This window comes from Numenius arquata, chromosome 6, assembly GCF_964106895.1.
Source record: "Numenius arquata chromosome 6, bNumArq3.hap1.1, whole genome shotgun sequence".
Lineage (NCBI taxonomy): Eukaryota > Metazoa > Chordata > Aves > Charadriiformes > Scolopacidae > Numenius > Numenius arquata.
In genome coordinates this window covers 53384933-53410093 of record NC_133581.1, presented here as the reverse complement: position 1 = coordinate 53410093, position 25161 = coordinate 53384933, and the positions used below count along the sequence as shown (strand labels likewise).

General features: G+C 37.5%; 2 protein-coding genes across 4 annotated transcripts in view; both read right to left on the bottom strand.

The window, feature by feature from the left end:
- The window catches only part of SCFD1 (sec1 family domain containing 1), a 50090-nt gene extending 45000 nt beyond the window's left edge, over positions 1-5090 (bottom strand). Inside the window, exons 1-2 of one of the 2 annotated variants that reach the window (XM_074150024.1) lie at positions 4976-5090; positions 631-701 (exon numbers count right to left, since the gene is read on the bottom strand). In XM_074150024.1, the coding sequence (XP_074006125.1) occupies positions 631-701; positions 4976-5006 (102 nt within the window). In that variant the 5' untranslated portion in view covers positions 5007-5090. Of the gene's footprint in view, positions 1-630; positions 702-4975 lie in introns of those variants that run through there. The other variant, XM_074150025.1, reaches the window with a different exon arrangement.
- A 4736-nt stretch (positions 5091-9826) lies between these two features.
- G2E3 (G2/M-phase specific E3 ubiquitin protein ligase) lies at positions 9827-24577 on the bottom strand. Of its 2 annotated transcripts, XM_074149554.1 has the most exons (15): positions 24528-24577; positions 23407-23504; positions 21292-21393; positions 20646-20770; positions 18786-18951; positions 17979-18085; positions 16816-16932; positions 16013-16137; positions 15778-15910; positions 14961-15086; positions 13742-14052; positions 12886-13067; positions 12552-12724; positions 10691-10890; positions 9827-10072 (listed from the first exon to the last, which is right to left on the bottom strand). In XM_074149554.1, exons 1-15 carry the CDS (start codon positions 24562-24564, stop codon positions 9840-9842), a joined length of 2235 nt encoding a protein of 744 aa, XP_074005655.1. In that variant the 5' UTR covers positions 24565-24577; the 3' UTR covers positions 9827-9839. The 2 variants fall into 2 exon arrangements, with proteins under 2 accessions (XP_074005655.1, XP_074005656.1); XM_074149555.1 differs by lacking the exons at positions 14961-15086; positions 24528-24577 and having other exon boundaries at positions 9840-10072; positions 23407-23498.
- Between the last annotated feature and the right edge of the window lie 584 nt (positions 24578-25161).

Genomic DNA, 25161 nt, shown 5'->3' with positions numbered 1-25161 from the left:
ATTCATCACTTCCATTGCCTGAAAAGTGTCAGTCAAACAGGAATCTGCTGTCAGAAATTTGTTATTGTAAGTGCAGAATTTCTGACTGCTTTTGGGAGGAAACAAAAGGAGAAGCAGAGAGGAAAAACTGGAACTAGCAAAAAAAAAAAAAGACAACAGAATGGATGAAAAGACAGAATATATGCTTTGTAGTAGCAAAAACTTTTAGACAAATTACTTCTTAAAGCTGACAAAGGTAGCTTGAGCTCAGCTTGTTCTAAAGTTAAGGCTATCAATAGTTTTTCCCTTTCTATGAGTTCCTTTCTGACTCTGTGGGTTCACCTGTAAGGTATCGCGTATGTTTCTGCCAACAGGTATCAATGAGACCTAAGTATATTCCAAAAATGTCCTGGGTTGCTCGTTAAAATATTGCCTAAAGAATCAGTCATTGGGTCTTCAAGCAGCCGATCTCTCAAATAGGTATTTTTCTCAACAATTCTGCTATTCAATTCTGTATATTCATAACACACAGGAAAACTATTTTCTACAAGTTAAGAACATAGAGAAGATACTCGAGTTAGTGACAATTTGAAAATCTGAACTTTTTTGAACACTATAAAATTATCCTATTCCTGTTCAAGTAGTTCTTACCTTCCATACTGGTTCTCCTGTGCTGTTTTTAACGGGAGGAACGTTGAAGTTCAGCATACGTTTCAAAGCCACTGGAAAATAAAGCAGAATAATGCTTTACTCTCTTTAGACTTCAACAATAGAGATTAAACACACTACCATGATTTTACCATACATTTCATTTGAGAGGAAAACCATCATAAAATATAAATGCAACAAGTCACATTTTCATTATTTTTATGAAGCTTTGACTGACAAGTGGCACACGTCAGCTAGAATGGCACTCAATGATCCTTAAGGTCCCTTCCCACCTGAACTATTCTGTGATTCTATGAATTTATGGAAGAAACCACAAAAGGAAAAGAAGTAGTCCCAAAACATGAAGAAAGAATCTCACTCCTTAGTTACATGGGCTATATTCTGCTGCAGTTTGCCTTAAAAACAATTCCAGTATCTCCCTGAAGGTGCCTTCTGTACAGTAGGAACTAGTTTGCTTTACTCCCTGATCTGCTTTTCCTACCCCACAGAACAAGAGTATGCACACAAGCAAAAAGCAAAAAATACCTCCTCACCTGACTAACACCGATACATATTTCAAAACATTTTGAAAACTCACAGGAAGAAATTGCTGCTTTAAGGGGTACAAATATACCCCTCATTCGCAGCAGGAAAACTCTTTGAAATGGGAATGAGCTTTCCTTTAACTTCACATCCAACACAGAAACCTTGCAGATTCCTTCACCTACCTCTAACTTATAAGTCTATTTCCTCATTTACCTGATTAAACAACACCCATGTGCCGTTCTCCCATCTTTGACTAGAAGCAAAAGACTATTTGCCTCACTGTAAGTTAACGGCTATTCTCTTCAGACTCATAAACAAAATCATCACACAGCTTTGCAAAGAGGAAAAACTTTCAGAAATCAGGGCAACGTACAGCACTTTGCTCATAAATGGAGAGCAGCAGAAATAGTTAACTTCTAACTCTTCAGCTGAATGAGGCTTGTGAGGGTACTCAGCGCAATTTCCCTGGGGTTTACAGTATCACAGGACAGCTCAGGCTGGAAAGGACCTCAGGAGATCTCCAGCCCAACCTCCTTCTCAAGCAGTGTCAGCTATGTGGCACTGACCATCCTTGTGGTGAAAAATTTTTTCCTTATACCCTGTTTGAACATCTCGTTTCAATTTATGCCTGTTGTTCCTCACCCTCCTGCCACGCACCACCCCAGGGAGACTGGTTCCATCTTCTCAATGCCCTCCCCACAGGCACTGGGGAGCTGCTGTTAGGTCCCCCCATGAAGCCGCCTTTCCTACCGCAGCCTCACCTCATGGGGCAAGTGCTCCAGCCCCTGACCATCTTGGTTGTCCCTTGCTAAAGTCCCTTCAACTGAGAAACACCTCTCCTGTAATGGCAGCCACAGACCATTCACAGTATCTAGGTGTGGCCTCCTCGGGCTGAGAAGGGGGATGACGATCGCTCCCCTCCATCTGCTGGCTGTGCTCCCGTGAGTATGGCTGAGGATGCTGCTATGCCGGGGTGCACCCTGGGCTGATGTTCAGCTCGCTGGACACTGAGAGCCCGGGGCAGGCCTTTTCGGCGGAGTGGAAAAGTCTCCAGCCCCCAGTCTGCCAGCCCCCTGCACTGTCCCATGGACGCTGCAAGGGGTTCTTCCTTTCCAGGGGAAGGAATTTACATCTGTCATTGCTGAATTTCATAAGGTCCCTGTTGGCCCATTCCTCTTGCCCTTATAGGTTCCCCTGAGCAGCAGCTCTGCCCTCTATTATATTAACTGATTCCCCTAGTTTCCTGTCACTTACACACTTAATGAGAGTGCACTTTGACACTTCCTCCAGGTCACTGGTAGGACAGGTCACAGGACAGACCCATGCGGTGCTCCAGTTGTTACCAGCCTCCAGGTATAGCATGTCTTACTAACCACAATCCTCTGAGCCTGACCATCCAACCATTTTTTTTACTTATCTCGTTGTCCATCCCTCCAGCCCTTGACATCCTAACTTGGATACTGAAGGCCATCAGGCTGGTCAGGCATCATTACCATACAAAAATCCACACTTGCCTTCTCCTTCACTTGATGAGAAACATTTTCCAAAAGGATTCACTCCATGTTTGACTCCAAAGTGACACAAAGGCCTGGGAGAATTTTTTGGTGAAGACTGAATCAAAGAAGGCACTAGGTACCTCAGCCTTATCTGTGTCCATCACCACTAAATACTGGCTCCACTTAGCAACGATCCAACATTTTTCCTTATTCATGCTTTCACTATTAATGTAGTGGAAACAGCAGAAGCTCTTCTCATTGCTCTTGACATCTGCTTCATGTCTCAACTCCAGCTGAACCCTGGTTTTCCTAACACCATCCATCCACACCCAGGCAGTGTTTCTAAAGTCCTCCTCTGCCCTCTGTCCCTGCCTCCTCTGCCTTTTCAAACCACGTTACCTGCAGTGACACTCGACGATGGGAAGAGGCAAGGAGGCACCGAGCGCTGGGTCTCCCTGGAATCCAGCCTTCCGCTTGTTTTTCTTTTTTTTTTAAATACCATGGAGCAATCCTGAAACCTGATTACAGACTGCTCCTGGAGCCTTTGCTCCCTCACCGCCAGCGACACCTTCCATACGGTTCAGCCAAACGAGCAGTTTTGTATAAAGCTGCATGGTTACGTATTTCGGTTCTACCGGGTCTGAAGCAGCTGCTTTGCAGGGTTTACCACTTAAACTTGGCATAAGCTCGCTCCCTACTAAGGAAGTCGGCAATCAGACTAGTGACGTGCTGTGACAATCTTGACAAACATTCAGCAAGTCTCTGGGCGTCTTTTTTTTTTTGTATTTATACTGCTGTTTCACTTTCTTTTAGGCCGAATACTCTCTGGGGCAAGGATCAGTTTTTTTACTGTGCTTGCACAGTTATATACTTTGACTGGTTACGAACCAGTATAAAGGTCACAACAGACGGTGCACATACATGGTAATACAAACACTAAACAATAATAAATCCTGGCCTTTTTCTGTGTATCTTTTAGTTGTTCGGTCTACTTCCTTGGGAACGACCCCCCAGTGGAAGACAGGAGGGCTTCGGTGGTAAAGGCTGACGGAAATCATCAAGTCACAAGGTGAAGCACAACAGAAAATAACCAAGCTGTATGGAAGAAGGGCTCAAAGGCAGCGGGGCTTTAACAGAAAGGCAGCAAAGAGAAGAAAAGGACTGCAGAGGAACACCAAATAGCACTATTAATGGTAGATGGCCACAGGAATGAGATTACAGAAAGCAGACTTCTGACACAAAAAGAAGATGGAGAATACAAGTAAATATTTACGGTCCACACAGAAGCCCAGACTGAGATGTCCAGGCAGATTATTTTACACATTTCATGTTAAATAAATGCACCCAGAGCCCTCTATACCACCAGAACGATACTGCGGCTGTCAAGGAGAAGGTGACAAGATTACAGCTCAAACTGCTGACAAAAACTTCAGCAAGGGCGGGCAGTCGGGGACCGTGGGGCCGGACGCCCTGCGCTGGAGGAGGCTGCTCCGGCGGGTGGCTCCAGGCTCCACACGGCAGCACCAAGGCAGAGAAGAGCGAGTCAACGATGAACTCGCAGTAAAGTGTAAGGAGGGGCTGAATAACTAACCTGTAGCCCACAGAAAACCTCCTGCGTAATTAGCTGCAGCTGTTAATCGTGTATTCTCAGTTTCCTGAGGGTCAGTACACACGCCCAGGCCCCTGCATTGCCTTAACGGCAGCACCACGACAGCAGCTTTGTTTTTAGAACCGTTAACGGTGCTGCCCGTCCATCCTTGCCACGGGCAGAAAGGCAACTGCAACGGAGAGAGAGCACAACGCGCTCCCCGCGGCCACGGGAGACCCGCACCGCTCCCCGCACCGCCCCCGCCAATTTCCACAACACGGCGGCACCTGCGGCCACGTCCCCGGGGCCTGGGCCCGCTGCCGCCGCCGCCCGGGCAGGGGGCACCGCAGCCACACACGGGGCCGGGCCCCCTCGCCGAGAGCTGCGGCCGGAGGCCCGCGGAGACCCGCTGCCCCGGGCCCGCCGTCTGCGGAGGCAGCCGAGCGGCGCCTCAGCGGCGGTCGGGGTCCGAGGAGGGAGAAGGCCGCCGGCCGGTTGCCGGGAGACCCAAGCCGGGTGAGAAGGCGCGAATCCCCCGGCGGAGGCGAGGCGGCGCGGCGACGCCCACATCCCGCCCCGGGGCCCCGCCGAGGGAAAGGGGGGCCGGGCGGCAGGAGCCCCCGGCCGCAGCGTGAGGCTGACCTTGCTGCCTCCCTCCCTCCCCGCAGCCCCGGGAAGGGCAGCCCCCGCGCCGCGCAGACGGCGGGAAGCCGCTTACCTGTCTGCTTCTCCCGGATACCGGCCGCCATTTTCCTGCCCCGCCAGCCCGGCCGCGGCGCGGCGCTCCGCCCTCCGCCGCCTACGCAGCCGCCGGCCGACGTGGCGGCCCCTACGGCGGCGGTAGGCGGGTCCGGGCCGCCCCGCTCCGCCCCTGCCCGGGCGCCGCCAGGTGCGGAGGCCTGCCGCCCGATAGGTCCCCGGTCGCCGATCCCCTTGGCCCGGCGGCAGCTCGGACCCTGGGGGAGGCGGCGCCTCCCGCCCGGAGCCCTAGAACCCGCCCCCGTTCTCCAGGGAGCGGGAATTAAGACACTAATTTTAGGATTTAAAATTTGGACAGCAGGGTGGAGCTCTTTCCCACGGAAAGCACTGGTGTTTCAAAACCAGGAAAGTCATCAAGTTTTAATGAGTTACTGAAAAGGAAAATACTTTAGAGCTTGCTTGTCCGCGGAGCAGGCGGCGCATCCCAGAAACCCGCTAGAGAGGAATATAAAGGTGCGCACGGGCGCGCAAGTGAAACTACGGCAAAGAGCGGTAGCGCTTCTAGAGCCAAAACCCATTGAATCACCGAAACAAAAGCACTGAAAAATGTCACATATTTATTACAACAGAAATTTAGCCCTTTGTCACACTTTGAACATGACTCATTTCCCGCAATTACGCATGCTACACTTGTCAAGTACAAAGTTGCTTGAAGATGCAACATTTCAGGCACTGATCCTGCAGTTCAAGTTCGAGCTAGAAGTATTTACAAAATTTTTTTGTAAATTTAAAAGTTTAAAGGAAGTTTAAAAAAGAACATTGTTTATGCAATACAAAAAGCAGAGGGTTGCATTTTTTTTTTTTTTACAAACTATTTTGACAATGATTTTCTGTATACATATGATGTGACATCAGAAATTTCTACATTTTAATTTTTCTTTTATCCAACTAGCAATTCCCTTCCCTAAGTACAAAAGTAAACCTTGAGTTTTAAAACGCTTTACAATACAGAATAAAGATAAACTTTAAAAGCATATTTCGTAGCCTCCTTCTATTTGAATGAAGTTTTATACTATTTTCAAAACGCACATGCTGACTGTGAGCATGAATTAATGACTAATACTCTGCTCTACATTTTAAATGTATCTCTCAAAATTCTCAAGTCTTCCAGTCCCAACACTGAACACCTTAATGTAAAAAGTCATGGTCTAAATCATCTCATGCTGCAGCTTTAAGTATAAACTGATACTAACTTCTCCTTTTGACTGTATTTCACTCATAAACCAGTTAAAAATGCTAACAGCTTTTTCTAGTAAGCATCCTTCATATGGGTGAAAGCAAGTCACAGGAATTTATCCCTTGGGTTTTGTTTGTTTGTTTTTTTTAAAGTTACACGTGCTGCATTGATGAGACCATCCTAAAATCACTAATACTAACCTATTATTGTTTATTAGAAAGTGATCACTCTAGAAAATAAATAGCTTATTTGATGTGCTAATTCCAGATGGAAGCTTGGGGTTTGATGCAGGAACTGCAGGGTGAAGTTCTTTGGCCGAACACAGTCAGAGAGGACTGCAAGAGCTCTCTTTTGGCCCTGATAAATATATTTTTATAGAAGTTACATTTTTTATAAGACTTAATACACAGCAGCTAATGCATATACAATTATTCTCCTCGTGTTACAGAAATACAGAAAGTAAGCAACTTCCCTCATTTCCAGATGTGCCTCGGGTTAAAGTTTATGTAAAATGAAAACAACCTAATAATATTGCACTTCAGGGACCTGCTATAGCAGTTAAAAACCTGATGGTCATTATAGTTACAGAAATTGTTCTTACAGTTTTTAGAGAGAAGAGACACCTTTCTGTGTTTCAATGGATTGGAAGTCAGCTCATTCAACGGAATTTTAATGAGAAGTTAAGAGTACATGTAGGATTGGTCTATATAAATAAGGCTGAAAATTAGTCCTACTTAGAGGAAGAGAGGAAGTTTCTTCCCATAGTAGCATTTAGGCATACAACTTGAATATATCAATGATTAGATTAGAATGTCTAGGTAGAGCTGACCGAACCAACCAGAAAGGAAAAACAACTTGTCCTGAGATGTGGACATCAATATTAGAAAATGGGAACAAGTTCTGTATAAGAAAAGTCTTTTCAAGCAATATTAGAGACTAGAGGATTTTACAAATTTCATGTTTTGATATAGCATTGTATAGCAGAGTTTTAAAGGTAACTTAAGATTTCTTTTACAGCTGCCAAATAGGTTAGTTCTACCTTTATATAAGGCCTATCAACTGCTGAATTCAAAACTAATATGCAATAAAAATAGGGTTGATGCCCTTTATCTCAATATTTTTTGAAGCCTTATAGTCACATTACTTTATTATTTCTTTCTCCATTGAAGGTTTTAAAGTGCAGTTTATTTAGTTTCAAGTTCTAAACCATTTCCCTCGCCATTGCAGGTCCCAGAAGTCCCAGAATTATCCTTTAAAATTATCCATACTCTGCTTGCTACTTCTGTAAGTTATTTATTTCCCATACAGAAAAATAACATAATATTACAGAAGACATTTATCCTTAGCTACGCAAGAAAAAGGAACACTGCACTGGGTACACCAGTCATTTTTGAAGTATAATACTCTGTCTGCAGGAAACTCATTGCTACTTTTTAAGAATATGAACATACAACATGAATCCTTATTATGCATTTGTAACAAACCACCTTCCTTATAATGGTAACAAGACCATTCTGAAGGTTAAGAATATAAAGTTATTAGCAGTATGACATTTAAAAATTATGCAAAGACAACAAACATGGAGTATTACTGGATAAAAAAATCAGAAGAGAATGAGAAAATGCTTAGTATATAGACAAGTCAAATGACAATTTCCAAGAGCTCATACATTTATTTTAAAGGAGACTTTAATATACTTCTTGCTCAGAATCAGAAAAACACCACTCTGCCTGTTTAAATTTCAAATATTCCTAAATTTCTGATGAGAGGACTTTGATGAGATCAGATTTTTTTTTAGCTATATTAAAAGTAGTGAGATATGCCTGATCTAAGCCTTGCAGTAATTTAGCAACTTTGAAATAACAATTAAAAAAAATTTCAAAAGTAGCAATGCACACTTGTTACCCAGTGATGGAAATAGGTCTGTATAAAAGGAGATTAGCAGTTCTCCCAAGATCAAGAAAGAGAAGGTGTAGCAGTTTAAGACAGATTCAAAATACCTGCATATCATAAAATGAGCTGTGCAATTTAAATACCCATCTGCCTCTTTGTCTTTAACCTTTATAGCACAGTCTCAAATTTAATGAGTCTCGACTGCTACTTCCAGTTCTTTAGTTGCAGTACACTGCTATGTAATTAGCATTTAGCAATACAATTTGTTAACCACAGGAATATGTGTAATGAATCATAACCCAAAACTTGAAACCAGATTAGTTTGTTAGTTTTTTTCAGAAGCACCTATCCATTTATAATTTACTTTCTTACCAAAGGATTCCAAAGTAAAGCAATCCTGCTTTGTATTTTCAATTAAAATGAAGCTACATTAATAAAAAAGTGTATTATTACTTTTCAGTATTTTAAGAATGTGTGTGTGTGTGTGCATATATATACACACACAGCTATAGCACAAGCTATGTTTGGGACATAGTATAGGTGGTCAAACTGACGAGGGGAAAATAGCAATTTCAAAAGAGAGACCTGCATAAATTTAAAAAAAAAAAAACAAAAACAAACCAACCTGTACTTAGATATTCTTTTAGTTTCATAGTTTTAGTATTAGTAACATTAAAGTCTTACCATGTAGGAATTTCACTACTTATCTTTTATGGCTTAATGGTATTTATACAAATACTGCAGAATTGAAATATATTTTATACAGCTGAAGTTGCTTAGAACGCACCTACCATTGAACAGGAAGAGTTTAGACTAAAAGCTAGAAAAGTGTCAGGCACTGACAAGTTGCTGGTGGATTGCCTTTAGTTTAATAGTTCTAGTGCATATTCCTATGAAAATACTGACTTCCTTTGAAGATGAAACATGTTCTAATGAGCAACAAATTCTTATACTTTCATACTTGAACAACATTAAGTCTAACCCTTATATTTCATTTTGAAAGACCACTTATTGTTGCATATGAAAAAATTTACTTCTATTTTTTTACTGTTTTGGCTATATGTACAATTAAAAACTAACATATAACAGCAGAATGCAGAAAGAAATGTGTGCAAATGTCAAAGACTGTTTAACAGATTTTCTTCTTGGGCCTTATTTTGCCTAGGCTTTCTCCAGAGCTTAATTATATTTTAATGCACTAACTACAATGACCTTAAAACTCCAAGATTGTTAACTTTCATAGGTTTGTATGAATCATCAAAACGCAAATGAGTCATCAATGTAAAAACAATTACTGAAAAAATACACATGGAACAGCTGAAGAACTGCATCAGTTTTCCTTGAGAGAAAGCTTTACAGCAGTTATCATCAAAACGTACCTGATTTGACTTTGATAAGGAAGTTACTGGAGTATGTCATGCAATAAACATACTTACCTGGGGGAAACAGCTAGAATGTTGCAGAGTTTGGTAACATTTCAGTGTCTAGAGCAAAAGTAGACATTTACAGTACTTCTCCAAGAGATTGCTGATTCTTAAAGCAAACTTCAAACAGGAAGATGATTCAACAGATAAAGTGTATTTTCATTTGAACATTGTTTTTCATCTTATAACATTACTACTCTTTGCATATCTTTGGGGGAGAAGTAGGAAAAGGCCGAGAGCATGCTGTCCAAAAACACAGTAGCGGTTTGCAAGCAGACGTTCCTGCAGAAAACTGAAATTTCCAACATCCAGTTTAGTAGCAAAGACATTTATTCTCTTTTGACTCTTAGTGTGTTTCTGATGGTGAACTCCATTTTATTTTTAAACTGCTCGTATGTCTCTGTTATAGGGAGCTCTAAGCAATTAAGGAGTCTGTTTCCAACGGGATACCTTCTATGCAAAAATTTAATAGTAGGTTCAGGATCAAAACCAATGGATGGTATAGAATTAGAGCCTGTTGCGAAGAGCAGAATATCCTCCAATGTCACTACTGACTCACCACCTAAAAAAACAGGATTAAGTTGTATCAATTCTTGCCTATTACCCATAAACCTTTATCCTGCATGTTAAGTGTTAGAGGAAAAAAACCTCCAAAATCAGAAAACAGCAGATCAATACGGTGACTGAATATGCAGTTACATGGCCAAGTAAAAATTTTGGGAAGAAAAATCCACTTGGATTATTTCTGAAAAATTTTAAACGAATAGAAGAGTAATTCTTCTGCAAGAATAGACCACTTTTCTATCTTTTTTGAGACACACACTGTCTAATAAGTTCACAGCAAAGCTGTGAAAGAGAGGGGATTAAAGGATTTTTCTCTACCACTCTAGTTGTTTTGGGTTTTTTTTTTGTTTGTTTGTTTGTTTTTAAAACCTCACAAGAATTCTAGTACCAATCATTCAGATATTTATCCCTCTCAAGTTTGATTATAATTGGGCAACAGTTTCAGAAGTTATAGTTAGTAAGGAAGAGGGGGAAGAAGGAGCAATTAGGAACTGACAGCAACCTCAAAAACTTTATTTACTCCACTAAACTCTAAAACCCAGCCCCTGTATGTATACCAGCAGCTCAGCACTCAACAGGGAAGGGGGAATAGAAAATGAAAAAAAAAATTACTTACTTTCTACATCTTGCAGATAACCCACCCAAAAATCAGCACCTTCAGCTTTATTTACATCTGATGAGGAATGGATTGTAAAAAGATCACAAATAGTTTCTGCTGAAAGTCTTTCAGGTTTGTGGCACAGGATACTAGAGAAGGCATCCGGATGCATCTGCATTTTCTCTAGCACACCAAGAGTTCTCAAACCTTGCCTAAAACTAGGAGGGGGAAAAGAAAAGAGAGCAAGCACGCATCAGAAAGCCAGCAGGTAACCAATTGCACACTGCATTTTATAAACCTGTAAGACTGGACCAGAAAAAAGTTTCCCCATCTACAGTCTCCAAGTCTAGTCAGTAAGGTAGGTGTACATAATAGTCCCGTTTTATTTTAATCTTGGAAAATGCGTTTAATTCTCATTTTAACAATCTAAATGTTTCTGTAGAGCTTTTGGGGCAGATGAATGAAATACCAGCAATATTCAGAAATTAACTTTATTTCCTGGTACTTGACTGTATGAGCATGGCTTACTTTTAATTTTTATGTAAGAATATACTGAATTTCTTTCTTACAGATATTCCTTTAGAAAACACAGTTTAAATTCCTTGTCCCTAGGCAAAAATGAGGTGTCTCAAGGGATAGCCTTCACTTGGCTTCTGCAACAAAAAAAAATTTCTACTAGTTACTGTGTACTGGATAAGAACATTTCAAGCAACTGGCTTTACAATTTAAACATGTTAAATCAGAATTAAAATTTTACTTAATTTATTTACTCATCATTTCTTAGATATCAATAGGCTGAATCAGTAAAATTCAGAATAAACATGTTGAAAGTGTACAGTCAGCGGTGTAGAACATTAACAGTTAAAGAGACTAACTACTTACTCTCAGTCATTGATATTGACAATCAAATTCTTGCTCTACTCACTTTTGCACATTTTAAGCCCATCTTGAAAAATGCACAAACCCACATTTTTCTATAAACAAACAGGCTACTTATTTATTACCTTTCACTTTTTAACTAACTAGTCTTAAAATATGATACAGACTGGTCAAATATGTCACAGAGGTCCTTGACTGAAAGGCTAATTACTCTCAAATTTGTTAAAAAATCCTCACATTCAAAATTAGTTTTTCATAGCTCTCAGAAAGTCAGTTGATTCAAATTCATCAAATATAACACCGTAAATGTGTTAAGTACAAATCCAACTATACTCATTGGAAAAATTAGCATCCAATGCCTTTTTACTGAGCAGATGAAGAATGCAAATTGGAAGTAAGGTCAGAGACAAATCAAAAAATAGTCAACAATTGCAACTTTCCCAGCTACTTTAAGTCATCACTAACTCATGGAAACACCAATGCAATGCTTACATTCTAAGTAAGTCAACTTACACTTGTGCACATCATCGTCCTCCTAATGGCACACACAAACTCCTTAATTAGAACTCTAGAAAACTCATTTAAATTCTAAACATATGTTTAACACTTCTAAAATTTAAAGATTCTAAATTCCAGCAATTCAGAATTCAAAATGAACATAAGCTAGAGAAAGTTTTCTAGTACAAAAGTCTTTGTCATGCTATAGTTTACAACTGTGAATCTGCCTTCTTCCTAAGGTTGAAAAAGGAATGTGGCCAAGGAGAAGTGGAACAGAGTGGATCCGTAGACAAGTAATTTCAGTCTTACATTCTAATTAACTAGTTAGCAATTGCTACTTAATCCACTAAAAATTACAGTACATTTCATTGGTTTAAATGGAGAGTAAGTAAGAATATGTTAATCTTATTACTATATATATAGTAATATATTACAGTATGTTGTTTAATATTTCAGTTTGGAAAATAGTCCAGGAAGTTTGAAAACTTAAAACAAAACAAACCTTTCTAAGGGCGAAATAATTCTCTTGATCACATGATGGATCAATATGTCATTCACCAGCATATCCTTATCACACAAAGATGTTATAGGTCGTAAACATCCAGCAGCAGCAAGGAATTCATAACAGTCATGTATTGCAGACTGTAGGCTGGACAGACTATTTGCATATTTTATCTGTATCAGAAGATAAAAGTTAGGAATTTTTTTGTATATATACACACACACGCACGTAGTAAACAAGTTTAATTTGAACTAAAGTTATATTCAGTAAGTCCTTCTTAATCTCAAAATATAGTCTTGAACAAGAATTTGCCAATAAGTTTAGTTTTATTTACCATTTTTATTGTTCGTGCTACATCAACATCAGCAACATCTTCCAAAGCTGGCTTCACATTCTCTGGACCATAGACAAGACAATGGAACAGTGTTTTGGAAAAGAAACAAGGAGATGGGCCACCGTGAACCAAAGAAACTGCAATCATTTTACCAGCTTCAAAATAAAGATTCTCTTTTACAGCTGCAAATGAAAAAAAAAGAATTACTATATATGCATAAAAGTAATTTGTGATCCTCAATTTTTAATAGGAAAAAAAAAAAATCTTATAACGCAGTTCTATCTTAGGAGATACAACTAACAAGGTTTGCCATCTCCTGCTGGTTGACACAATAAGACTGGTATTTTTTACATAGGAGTACCATATTCTTTTACTTCAACTCTTCAGTCACTGTTAAGATTTGGGAGGAGATGTAACTTCCTCTTCCACTTTCTAACCAATGCACATTTAATTCTGAAGTAAAAGAACTCGAAGAAGCTAACTTTGGGTCTTTTGGGAGGCATGCTCTCAGAGATAATGTTCTACACATTTGAGGAAACGAAAATAAGTAACAGGCAAAGTGAATCAGAAGAAAGAAATTCACTAGTAGAGAACAAATACATTAATCAAAAAGTTCCAAGTCTAATGATACACTGTATTTTTTTCTTGGTTGTCATCAACTTTTCTAACTAAACCAGTATTTTTTTTGTTAATCTGCAATCCATCCCCCTTTAGAATTGAAAAGCAAAAGAATGCAACAACCAATTTCTATCCATCAGGACTACAATTGTGAACTGGCAATCATACTGGCTGAAGATTTAAAAACCTTTTAAGTCACGTAGTTCTTAATGTATTTTTGAACAAAGCATTTAATTACCTTGAAAATCATGGGACAAGTTCTTTGCAGAAGAGCCCTCAAACAATGATGAATTCTGAAGGTGAAGCATTAATAATTGAAAGAAACGGTGTTTTGATGCAGCAGAAGTATCTGTCTTTGATCTATTTTTGCAGTTTGTGAACTTTATTTCAATGGTGTTTGTAGGACTGAAGTTGCGCTGTCTAAATCCTTTTAAAGCACTATTCCAGATGTTCTCTGCATTGATGTTAAGCCTTGTAGTTTTTGTATTAACTTGTAGCTTTAACTCCTTCAGTATGTTAGAAACTTCCCTTCTTTGCTTTCTTAAATGCCTACAAAGAAATTGCATGTATTTTCAAATGAAATTTATTATTCATTCAGTTATGCAGGAAACATCCTAAAATCTGCTAAGCATCTCTTTAAACACTTCGATACTTTTAGGTATTGCCTAAATTATAACTAAAATTTTTGGTGTAGATTCTTCAAATTTTAACTCTGTGGTAGCAAATTTTCAAGTACTTTAAGAACTACAGAAAAGGAGCTAGAAATAATTACCTTGACATAAAATTAATATTTTTTTAATTAACTTACACCAACATAGTATCAAACAATTCTGACACCACCATTCTACAACTGAACAATGTGAAACAAGGGAGAAATTGAAGAGCTTACCATGTTTGTGTTAAAGAGAAGTTTTGCAACAAAATTAGAATACACTGACAACTATTCACTAATATTTCATCTTTGTCACTATAATCAAAAGTACATTTGAGTAGGAAGAAATTCGCAAGTTCTCATTTAAAAACAAATAAGACACCAGTCTAAATAAGACTCCTTGTTTGCTTTTTAACTTGCAAACAAAAGGACACGTCTAATTTGAAGAAAGAAGTTAGGATTCTTGTTACTCCCCTTTTCTGAAGAATGGCTAGCCATGCTTCTCTAAGGACAAATATGCGTTTCTGGGGTTTGATCCCCTCACTACCTAACCTAAAAATTCTCAATAGGAATCATTCTTTTCTCCTCACCTTCCTCTAGCATTTAGAAACAGCAGAAGCTTTTATCAAGTTATGACTTCAGCTCTTCAGCGTACTCATTCAATTTTTCCAGTGATTATATATATATATACACACACAAATATATATAGCCACTATATATATACACACACACCATGTTCTGTAGGAAAAATGGTATAAAGCCATGTGCTAGATTACTCTTCAATGTAAAAAATAGAAGAAAATACTTTTTCCTCAGGGAACAGTTCCTGTTTGACATCAGTGGAGACAAGGACATCGTCACTCTGTTGGGTGCTGGACGTTCTCGGTGTGAGCAGGGTGACAGGTTGTTCTGACACAATACCTTTGGTGATCTATAAGTCAAAACAATATTTTAAGAGATACAATTGAAGAATGCTTTAACACTTCTTATTTGAAGGTAGCAATATAATTTCCCACTATTTCAGTATTGAATCTAATTTGTATGTTCATTTACATGAAGTGCATCAGTGCCTGAACTGTAATTCAAAAAATAATAATTCAGTATTTAATTATGTGGTGGTTTTAGGATCCGTTTTTAGTTACATCCCATACATGAAAAGGAAGTTGTGACTGATACAATAACTAAAACCTAAAAATATTACTTTCTACAGACTTGAAAAGCTTTTATTACAGCAGAGGAAAACATTATTTATATACACATCTCTAAGCTAGATTTCTATCACACTATTTACATGGAAAAAATACTAATAAGCAACCTTAGCTTTAAATTTTGCCACTTGTACATTTGAAGTAACCTCTAAATTGTTAAGATTCTTTTTACAAGGATCTAACTATATCAAACTAAAAACTGGTTTGCATGCCACTGAAAGCAAATAACTATAGCAAATTTACAGAGTTCACAGCTTACTCAGAAAACTTCAATCAGTAAAATTTACTCCAATTTTATTCAATCTGCAATTTAGTGTAATAAGTTCCTCCTACGGAATAAGCCATCACCTCCTCGTGTTTAAATACTATTTTATGTTATAATCAGTTTTTGCTTGAAAACAGAAAATTACACACTGGAGAAGAAAATTGCGTTGAGATCCAGATGACTGCCGAGGGCACTTTGGAGATGGCTCTTCCAGCAAACAAGTTGTCCCATCAGTCTTTTCAGAGGTAGCCAAAGAACGCTTTTTCTGTTTGCTATAGTTCCCTGTATGATTAAAGTATATTAATTTAGTGAATTTGCTAGCTCTAAAATACATAGTATTAAAAGTTATTGTTTTAAGAAGTCACTGTCACATCCATAACTTACCTGATTTTGCTAAGATACTTCTGCATTCCATGCACTCCCAGTTTTGCTCCCATGACTTCATAGCTGAACAGGCCAAATGAGTTCCACGGGAACCACAACACTGACAACGCTTTATTTCCCATTTACTAAAATTAAAAACTTATGTATTTAGAATTAGATATACGAATGAGGCTAGTTAAATCAAAGAATATTCAACAATAAGTGTAATCCAGACACCAAACTAACAAAGCATAATTTTATCAATCTGGTGAGACTGTGTATAATCAAGGGGAACTTTCTTCTGACAAGATGTACTCACAATTCCTGGCTACAACAAGAAAAAGAATAACCTACCCACGTTCCAGCACCTTGTATTGAAAGAGGCTGAGTTAGTGTGCTCCCCTGCCTTGAAGTCAATAGCTTGCAGCCAGTATTTTCTCCTCATGTTGCTAGGTGTTAAGGCATTAAGTATTCTAACAATTGCTAAATTATTGAATTAAGCTTTGAATGAAAGAACAACATTAACTTAGGCATATGCTATTCTACATGTTATGTGGATGTAGGAATTCTACTTCAGCTCTGTAACAAATGAGAACAAGGACAAGATACCTGATAATCAATTGGTTTGGTTTTCTTGGCTTTTATAACCTGATTAGAGAAAATTAGTATTGAAGTATTTTGATTATAATGTTTTATTTGGACATGGTGTGTGTCTTGGCTCGACATTAAAACCTGATGCTGATAAGTATTAAAGCATTTAAATAAATATAAACACCAGAGAACTATTCCATCCTAGGTTATACCTTCCTGCAAAAGTGTCATACCTATCAGGTTCATTATAGTCTCTTCCTTTCTTGCACAGACACCTTTTAATGTCACAGTGTTGATAACATTGCAGTAAGTCTTGATAAGCATTCTCTTCAAGTTCCCAAGATGCATCCCTATAATCAAGGCAGAAGATCAGTTATTACAACTGTATTTCTGATTGTTGAAATGGGTTACTCTGTCTTTGGAAAAGAGGTATGTAATAACCACATGAAGATATTTCAATCATGTAATGTTCTAGGGAACAGCCAGACACCTGAGAGAGGGAACAAAAAAAAAAGTCTAGGAACAAAAATAATACTATAAAATATCAGACAGACTTTTTTTTGTCTACAGTTACTTTGGTTAAAGTATTTGTTGTTTTTTGCATGACCTCAGTGCACGTTTGCTCTGTTTCATATTATTCCACTTTCTCTCTCACAGCAGACATGGATATTTGTTTTGGCAGTCTACTCAAGTTACCACTGAAAACGGCCTCATGAAAAGTAACTCAGAATTTTCCCAGTCAGTATGGCAAAGTTTATGAAGCATTTTGACTCTTCTTCCTCTCCAAAATCTTGAGCTTCTGCCTCTGGAGGGAATTAATGGAAGTCTCTGAAAACACTAGTAGTTATTAAAGAATAATACTTCTAACAAAGGAACATCATTCTGATTAGGCTGTCTTATTATGAATAACAGCCCAGAATTTTAGAAGCAGTTTTTATATTCAACATATCTCTAGCAATCCCTTGGGAGAAAGTGGAAGCTGTATGGTGATCATGGGATGGCTGTGTAATCAGTTGATTATAATACTGTCTGGACAGAAATTCAGATAATTTAAAAACTTGAGCAAAGAAAATACCCTCCTCAGCAACCTCTATGTTAATGTGAAACTATTTTATTTAAGAAGTGTTTTGATCTTTTAAATAGGTTGAATCATGGCATTAAAAATGACTTTTCAGAGCTTTCTGCTTTATGTTCCAGATGACTAATTTGGCCTTTGAAAATTTTTATGCATAACTAAAAGGAAACAGGCTACTCCTCACCAAACCAAACAATTCTACTATTGAAGGTAGAACTGAGGTTCCACATATTAATAGATGCAGTTCTACAGAATAAATAAGAAGTGGTTTTAACACCCTAAAGTTTTTATAGAACAGCAATTATTTACAAAATTACTTACTTTTCTGGAATGTGTATGCCCATTCGCAACATTTCTTTCTGAAATTTATCCTTGTTATTACATACTGAGCACCTAAAGAAAAATATCCCAGCACTCAAAGCTTGATACTGTGTCAAGAAAAAAAAAAAAAACACACAACAGAAACCAAACCAATTATTGAATTACTACCATCGTTAGGATGTCAATAAATGCCTTAGTATCTATAACCCTTAGATTCATGGATACTGTCCTGACATGGATGTTAAAGTGCTACCAATCATGATGTCACCTAACACTGAAGTGAATGGCAAGCATTTTCTCTTCCTTTAAAGGACAAGACCTCACATACTAGAGTCAGGTCCATAAACAAAGTACAATCCTTTTCACTCAATCTCTCCAGATCTAGAATGAGTTTACAAGAACCACCTTATAACTTTTTCCAGCTCTGGACTTAAGCAAAGTGAACGGATGATGGATAAATGACATTTTTAGCTTTTATATTCTGCACATAATGACTTGTAAGAAGACAACTACCTAGATTGGACTTCAGTTCCTAAAAATAACTAAAGGCATGAAATGTATCACGTATGCAGCAACATGGCGGGTGGGAGGGTGGAATTAACAGCATTTTTAAAAAAAATTCTTGTAAGACTCCTCTCTAAACCACAATTTTAGCATAGTCCTTCAAACCTTGTATATTTCCATGCCTACTGCATACATAAACCCTCAGCATTTTTACACAATTTTAAGCAACTGCTCCATTATTTTTAAACACAATAGAAATGTGATCTGGATGCAAAGAGAAAAGAAAGGGAGAACCTGTGTTACCTGCAAGCATTCTCGATGAAACCAAGCATTTTTACAGCAAGGACTTTTCAATACACTGTACACTGGAAGCTGTTCAACCAAATCCAGGCATATTGTACACTGTGAAGTTCCTCTAGATTCTTCATCGGAAAACTTTTGGACTGGTTTATGTTCCCAACAGTAAGATCTAAAAATATCAATTTAAGGTTCTCTTATCAAAACAACAATTGAAGAACATTCCTCATAAAATTTGAGGATAGCAAAATAATAGCTGTTGTATCTATATCTGTTGTTCATGAATAAATGCTGTGCAACAAGCTAAAAATGCAGACACAAACTGTTTTTGGCTGGGATGGAGTTGATTTTCTTTGTAGTAGCTTTTATGGCACTGTTTTTTGGATTTGTGATGAAAACAGTGTTGATAACACAAGGATGTGTTTTGCTGAGCAGTGCTTACACAACATCAAGGCTTTTTCTTTTTCTCACACTGCCCCACTTGGTGCAGCAGGCTGGGGGGGCACAAGAAGTTCAGAGGGGAAACAGCCAGGGCAGTTGACCCCAACTGACCAAAGGGATATTTTATGCCATGATGTCAAGCTCAGCAATAAAACTGGGAGGGGGATGATGGAAGGGGAGATGTTTGGAGTTATGGCATTTGCCTTCCCAAGTAACTGTTACACATGACAAAGCCCTGCCTTCTTGGGAATAGCTCAACACCTGCCTGCTGACAGGAAGTATAAGTGAATTCCTTATTTTGCTTTGCTTGCACATGCAGCTGTTGCTGCACCTGTTAAACTGTCTTTATCTCAACCCATGAGTTTTTCCACTTTTACCCTCCTGGTACTCTCCCCATCCCACTGGGGCCAGTGAGCAAGCGGCTGTGTGGTGCTCTGCTGCCTATCAGGGTAAAACCACAACCCACGTGTAAACAAATAATGCATCTAACAGAGCAAGTCAATAGAACGACAGTAAGGAAGAAGTGTGTTGCCAATTGATGCTTAGTAAATTACAGAGATCATACACACCCTTTCTCTCAAAACTTGTGGTCCAAATAATGTGTTTCCTGTCCTCAGAACCTTAAGTTCTGCCTAACGTTAGTATGATGTTAAAGGAGCAGTTTTGACTTTGCATATTGATTCTGCAGAGCCTAGGTAGTGTGATAAATTTTGTAATTTAGCACATTTCCAAAGAAATAAAGAAATGCAGCTCTAGAAGAAACCTTTCTGAAAATGCATTATTTTTACATGTGCTTGTCTTAAAACAAGTTGTTTATTTAAGAAGTTAAAGTGACTGTCAGGCTTCGATCCACCCATCCTACAAACTCAACTTACAGTAGGCAGAATAAAGCCGTTATCAAATGTGCTCAAGAGTATTTTGACTACAGCCAAGATGCTGGACAGATGATAGCAAAAGAAAATTAAGCCTATTTTAGACATTTGATATTAAACCCATTTCTCCTCAGTCCATCTCTAATAAGCAGATCTTGAAGTCTTGTGCTTTGAAACGTGACAGAACGGCATAGTCTGTTTTGACTGCTGAGAGAGACAGGCAGCCAAACAATTGCCATTTAAACAAAAGCAGACAAAAAAAATCAAACCGAACCATTTTGTAATTTATTTCACAGTTTAGGATTTAATGCTCGATTTTATAAACAATTTAACTACTTGTAGAAGCATTAAATTATACCTTTAAAAGTGTTGAGAATTTAGTTTATAAGTACTAGGTATGCAATATAACTACTTGGCCTTCGTGTTTTCCACAAATCAGGTATTTTTTCCTCAGATAACCCAGATGTCATTTATAATTAACAGCCTATCCAATGAAAACCTGTATAAATATCTTTAATTGAAAATTAAAAAGCAACAAAATCCCAGAACTTACCTGAAATTTTCCATGAACTGGAAAATACATTCTTTTTGTATCCCACAAGGAAAATGGTAACTTCGTTTGCATTTGGGAGCTACACATCCAATTGAAGCACCCTTTCTCTTACAGATATTACATTTCTAGGAATAATTTGTTTTAGAAATAACAGAAAATTAACATCTAAAGTCCAAGTAAAATTACAGGAACTAAACCATTAGAAAAATTATAAACTGTGTATGAAAGAATATTGGCCAATAGATTGTAATGGTGACAAGACTACTATGTTTTAGCTGTGTTTTGAAGAAAAGACATATACTTATTTCACAGACTTTTACTGTGTATTATTTTATGTGCATGGTGACTTGTGACACGGAAACCAAAATATAGGTACTGGTAAAATAACTCATAGTTTAGTTGCATCTATAAAATTATATAATGTCAGCTTGAGGCTCAGTTTGCTCTTACTCATCTATCTGCATCATACCCAGGAAATATTAGCAAACATCTGCAGATTTTGTTGTCCCTTGTGGCTTCAATGAACCCAATATACTTGTTACTTAAAAGTAAAATTCAGATGTTTGAATGGGCTCAGCACACTGCCCACTGGAGAAAGATGAAAAACCCCACAGGCACTACTAAGTGCACTTATAAGTATCCTTACCAGTTTTGCAGCTCTATTTACTTCTTTTTTAATATCGGCGATTAAGAATCCATCTACACCTTCATCTTCTTCCCCTCTCTGCCAAATACCACTTGACATCAACTATGAAAACAAATTAAGGATTTTGAAACATTCACCTACCTAAAGGCTTAAAATTACCTACACTGCATTTGTCAAGAGACTAGTCTAACAAAGCTTGTGTGCAAACATTTTAACAATTAAAAAAAGGATCCAAAACTTCTATTCATTTTTGTCTGATATGACACAATAGGGAACGGTAGCCAGTAACATGAAAATTAAGTATTTCATAACATCAAAGTCTTATGTAAAACTGTAGAGCCCAAGATGGTGTATATTACCTTCCTTTTGGAAGTATACGGAATGTTAAGATAATTATCAAACAATTACTTTAAGCATATAAGGCTTCAGAGGAAGTAAAATTAAATTAGTTTAGCTAATGTGAATGACAATTGCGCTGTGGAGATAATGAAGCACAGTAGGAAGTATCTGTACTGAAGTGCAACCTGAGAGGAAAAGTAATTCACTTTAGAGAAGAATTAAATAAAAACAGAATCAAGTAACCAGGCAAGTCAGAACAGCCTTATGATAATTTAGATTGAAGTTACTAGGTAAGGTAGTTACATCACAAACTTCAAATAGCTAAATAGTTTCACAACGTAACGTGTCCTATATTCTTTACAATATAATTTCAAGTCCTCATTTTATGATTTCAACATAGCATCATTTTTTTACTAGTTTTATCAATATTTTAGTCAAATAAATGTAAAAATTTATGCCAAAACCAATTAAGAACATCTTTTTTCCAAATGCATGTGAGACATTTGGCAAAGAAAAACAAAATTGCACCACTAACTGGCCTCTTTCTAAAAGAGCTCTTTTCTTATATAATATTCACTATATTTAAGTAAAATCACAGGATTTTGTTTGTTTGCTTTTACAAAGAAGCAGGGACCAAAACCTACAAGAGGACTGCAGGAAGCTCACAGTAAAGTGTTTTATAAATCATAAGGCTCAGTGTTGCAAGCATGCCCTTTCCTGCTCCATCAGGAAAGGACATTTTCCTATCACTTCATATGGCCTTAAGTATGAGATAAAATTGTACCAGATTTGTACTAAATTTCCTTCCAGCTGCTTAAAATTTATTTTAGAAAAGCAAATTTTATCTTTATGTAACTTCAGAAAACCTCTACTCTGCCTAGGCTTTGAAAGATTCAATATCCAACCTATTAAGTCATCTGCAACCAACACAATCTTTAAAGAACCTGTTGAGAAAAAAACCAAAACAAATAAACAACCCCCCCAAATTTTTGCTGATATTCTTGAGACTGTTTTTTAAACTTGAAGAAAATTCCACACTGTATTTATTAATAAACAAAACCAGCTTTTTTTTTTTTTTTTTAAGTGGTCATATTATTTTAAGGACCTGCAAAAATTTAGGTAGTTTAAGCATACCTTTAAGAATATGAATCTTGCAAAGTGTCAAGTCTAATAACAAAAGATACTCAACTGTAGTTTATATCCATAGCTTTGTTCAAATTATAAGGTTTTACTAAATAGTGATACTGTAGCTGTATATGATCAGTAGGGTACATATTACTAAACTGAAAAGTAGGACTATTTCTTAAGTCCTTTCTATGTCCTATGTAATGTCAAAGAATAACTCATAGCCAAACAAGAACTAATGAGAAACGAGAAAAAAAAGACAACTCTTCTCTACTTTTTCTACAAGGGGTGGAATTTTCACTTTCCAAATTTTGAAACTACACTTCTCTTACAGAGATGAATACATAGGTGCAATCTGTTCCCTTTCTCTTAACATGTACCTTCCTTGCTTTGGTAGGTTGGGAGAATTAACTAAGTAATTCATTTAAATGGATACTGAACAGAATTTAGCTTTTAATAAAGGCTTGTTGGGATTTATTTATTTCATCTGCTGCACCAGACACGCACAAGCCTTCAAGGCTACAACTTAAAGCTGACAGTTCAAGCTCTTAAATCAACTGTTTGGACAGGTTATTACTATTTAATACTTATTGCATTTACATTTTTTCCAGTTAAAACAGACAAGCTCCAACATCAATACCACATACTTACCAAACAGTAGTAATGAACAGTAAGATTGTATGCCACATAGGTCCTTTTTTCTCCATACTTTTCAGGGCAGTCATCTGTCCGTCCACAGAGAACACAGACTGAAATACAGAATCACATTTATAACCACACTGAATGTACTAGAATTACTATGGATCAGCTGCAGAGCAGTAACTTTCATCACTTTTAATCGCATGCATCTTGAAGTAGATTACTGGATAAAGGACAGTAAATACCCCTCTCTTCTAAATGTTGAATTCCATGGTAAATACAAAAGAGGGTACTATTTGTTCCTTCTTTAGTTCCTAAAAATAAAATACTTCACTGGATCCATCTGCCTGTTGATTCAGGAGAGGGCTACCACCCAAGCTAAATTCACAAGCCAATTGTGCTCCCAACTGAAATGTTCTTCCCAAAACACCTAATTATCAAATGGCCAAAAATGTCCAGATGTGTGAAATATATCATCTAATTGGTTTTAGTATTGTACATAAAGACATCAACATATTAGAATCCACAAAGCAACTCAACTGTTTCTTTGTATACCTATGTGATACCATTCATATGCTTTTCACAGAGGCAATCCTGACTGTATCAAGTCATATGCTACCAGTGCTTTTAAAACATAAGCCAGTTTCAAAACATTAAAGGACTTGAGACAACACTGTAGTCAACTGAAACCTTAAGGATTTCCCCATTTCTGCAGTTCCTAGCCCACTAACATACTTCCACAGACATTTAATATCTTCCCTTAAATTCTCAATATAAGATGTATTTTCAATATTCTAACATCAACAATGGTCATAGTAGTGATGAAAATAGAGGTACTGCTTCAGCTTATGAAAATCTTGAATGATGCATCTCAAACACAGCTGTGTTTGGTTTGGCAGCTGAATTCACAAGGTTACTGTCCTAAAACATCTGCAGAAAATACTATTTTAAGATATTCCAATTATAGCAAGTACAAGGAAGTTTACAAGTTCATTCTGTGAGACAAGCGGTACCAACACAATTTGATTACTGAAAATCCACCTGTTCTTTGAGCCCAAATAAAGCAAGTTATAATTGGTACTGTATAAGCAGATCAAAGATTTCTTTAACTATTTAATAAAAACCTTACTTACATGGGCTTGGAACGTCAAAATTACTGTTTTTACTCATCCTGAGTTCTTCTGACTGCCTATCATGAAAAAGAAATTAGGTGTTAAATACATCTAGTGCTTTAACAATGACCTTTATATACCGCTTTTACATTTTATTTTACATTGAGAAAAAAACCCAACAAACTCGGTTAAGTAAAATTGGGAGCAAGAGCAAAAGAATATTATAATTAACTGTTATTGTGAGAGATGGGGGTTTAGGAAGCAGGATGCAAATGTTCAGAAAAAATATTCCTAGACCAGTGAACTTTTAACTATTTCCCTAAACTATCAAACAAGATATTTTGTTTTCAGAAGAGAAAATAAACAAGTCCAATGCAACAGCTAGTTATGTATAGGCTTAACTGTACAGAAGCATTTGTAATTATTTTAAACATCAAAAATAATGATCCAAGGGCAACAAAGGAAGTGGCAGTGACTCCTGCTCAAATAAAGATTGTATTAACATAAGGAACTTGAAAAAAAATTAACTGGGTAGGATAGTGACATAACTGTGAAGATAGTCTCTATTGTTTGGAGAAAATGCAGGATCCTGGCCCAGTCAAAGAAATTGCATCTAAGACCAAAGGGGAAAAAAAAAAATAAAAAAGAAAAAAGA

Coding starts and splice junctions, on each gene's coding strand:
- G2E3 (XM_074149554.1), bottom strand. CDS start 24,564: ATGAGTAAAAACAGTAATTTTGACGTTCCAAGCCCAT. Junction 18,086..18,785: donor TTCATCGAGAATGCTTGCAG/GTAACACAGGTT, acceptor TTCTTGACACAG/TATCAAGCTTTGAGTGCTGG. Junction 10,073..10,690: donor TTATCTGCAAGATGTAGAAA/GTAAGTAATTTT, acceptor CTGTTTTTTTAG/GTGGTGAGTCAGTAGTGACA.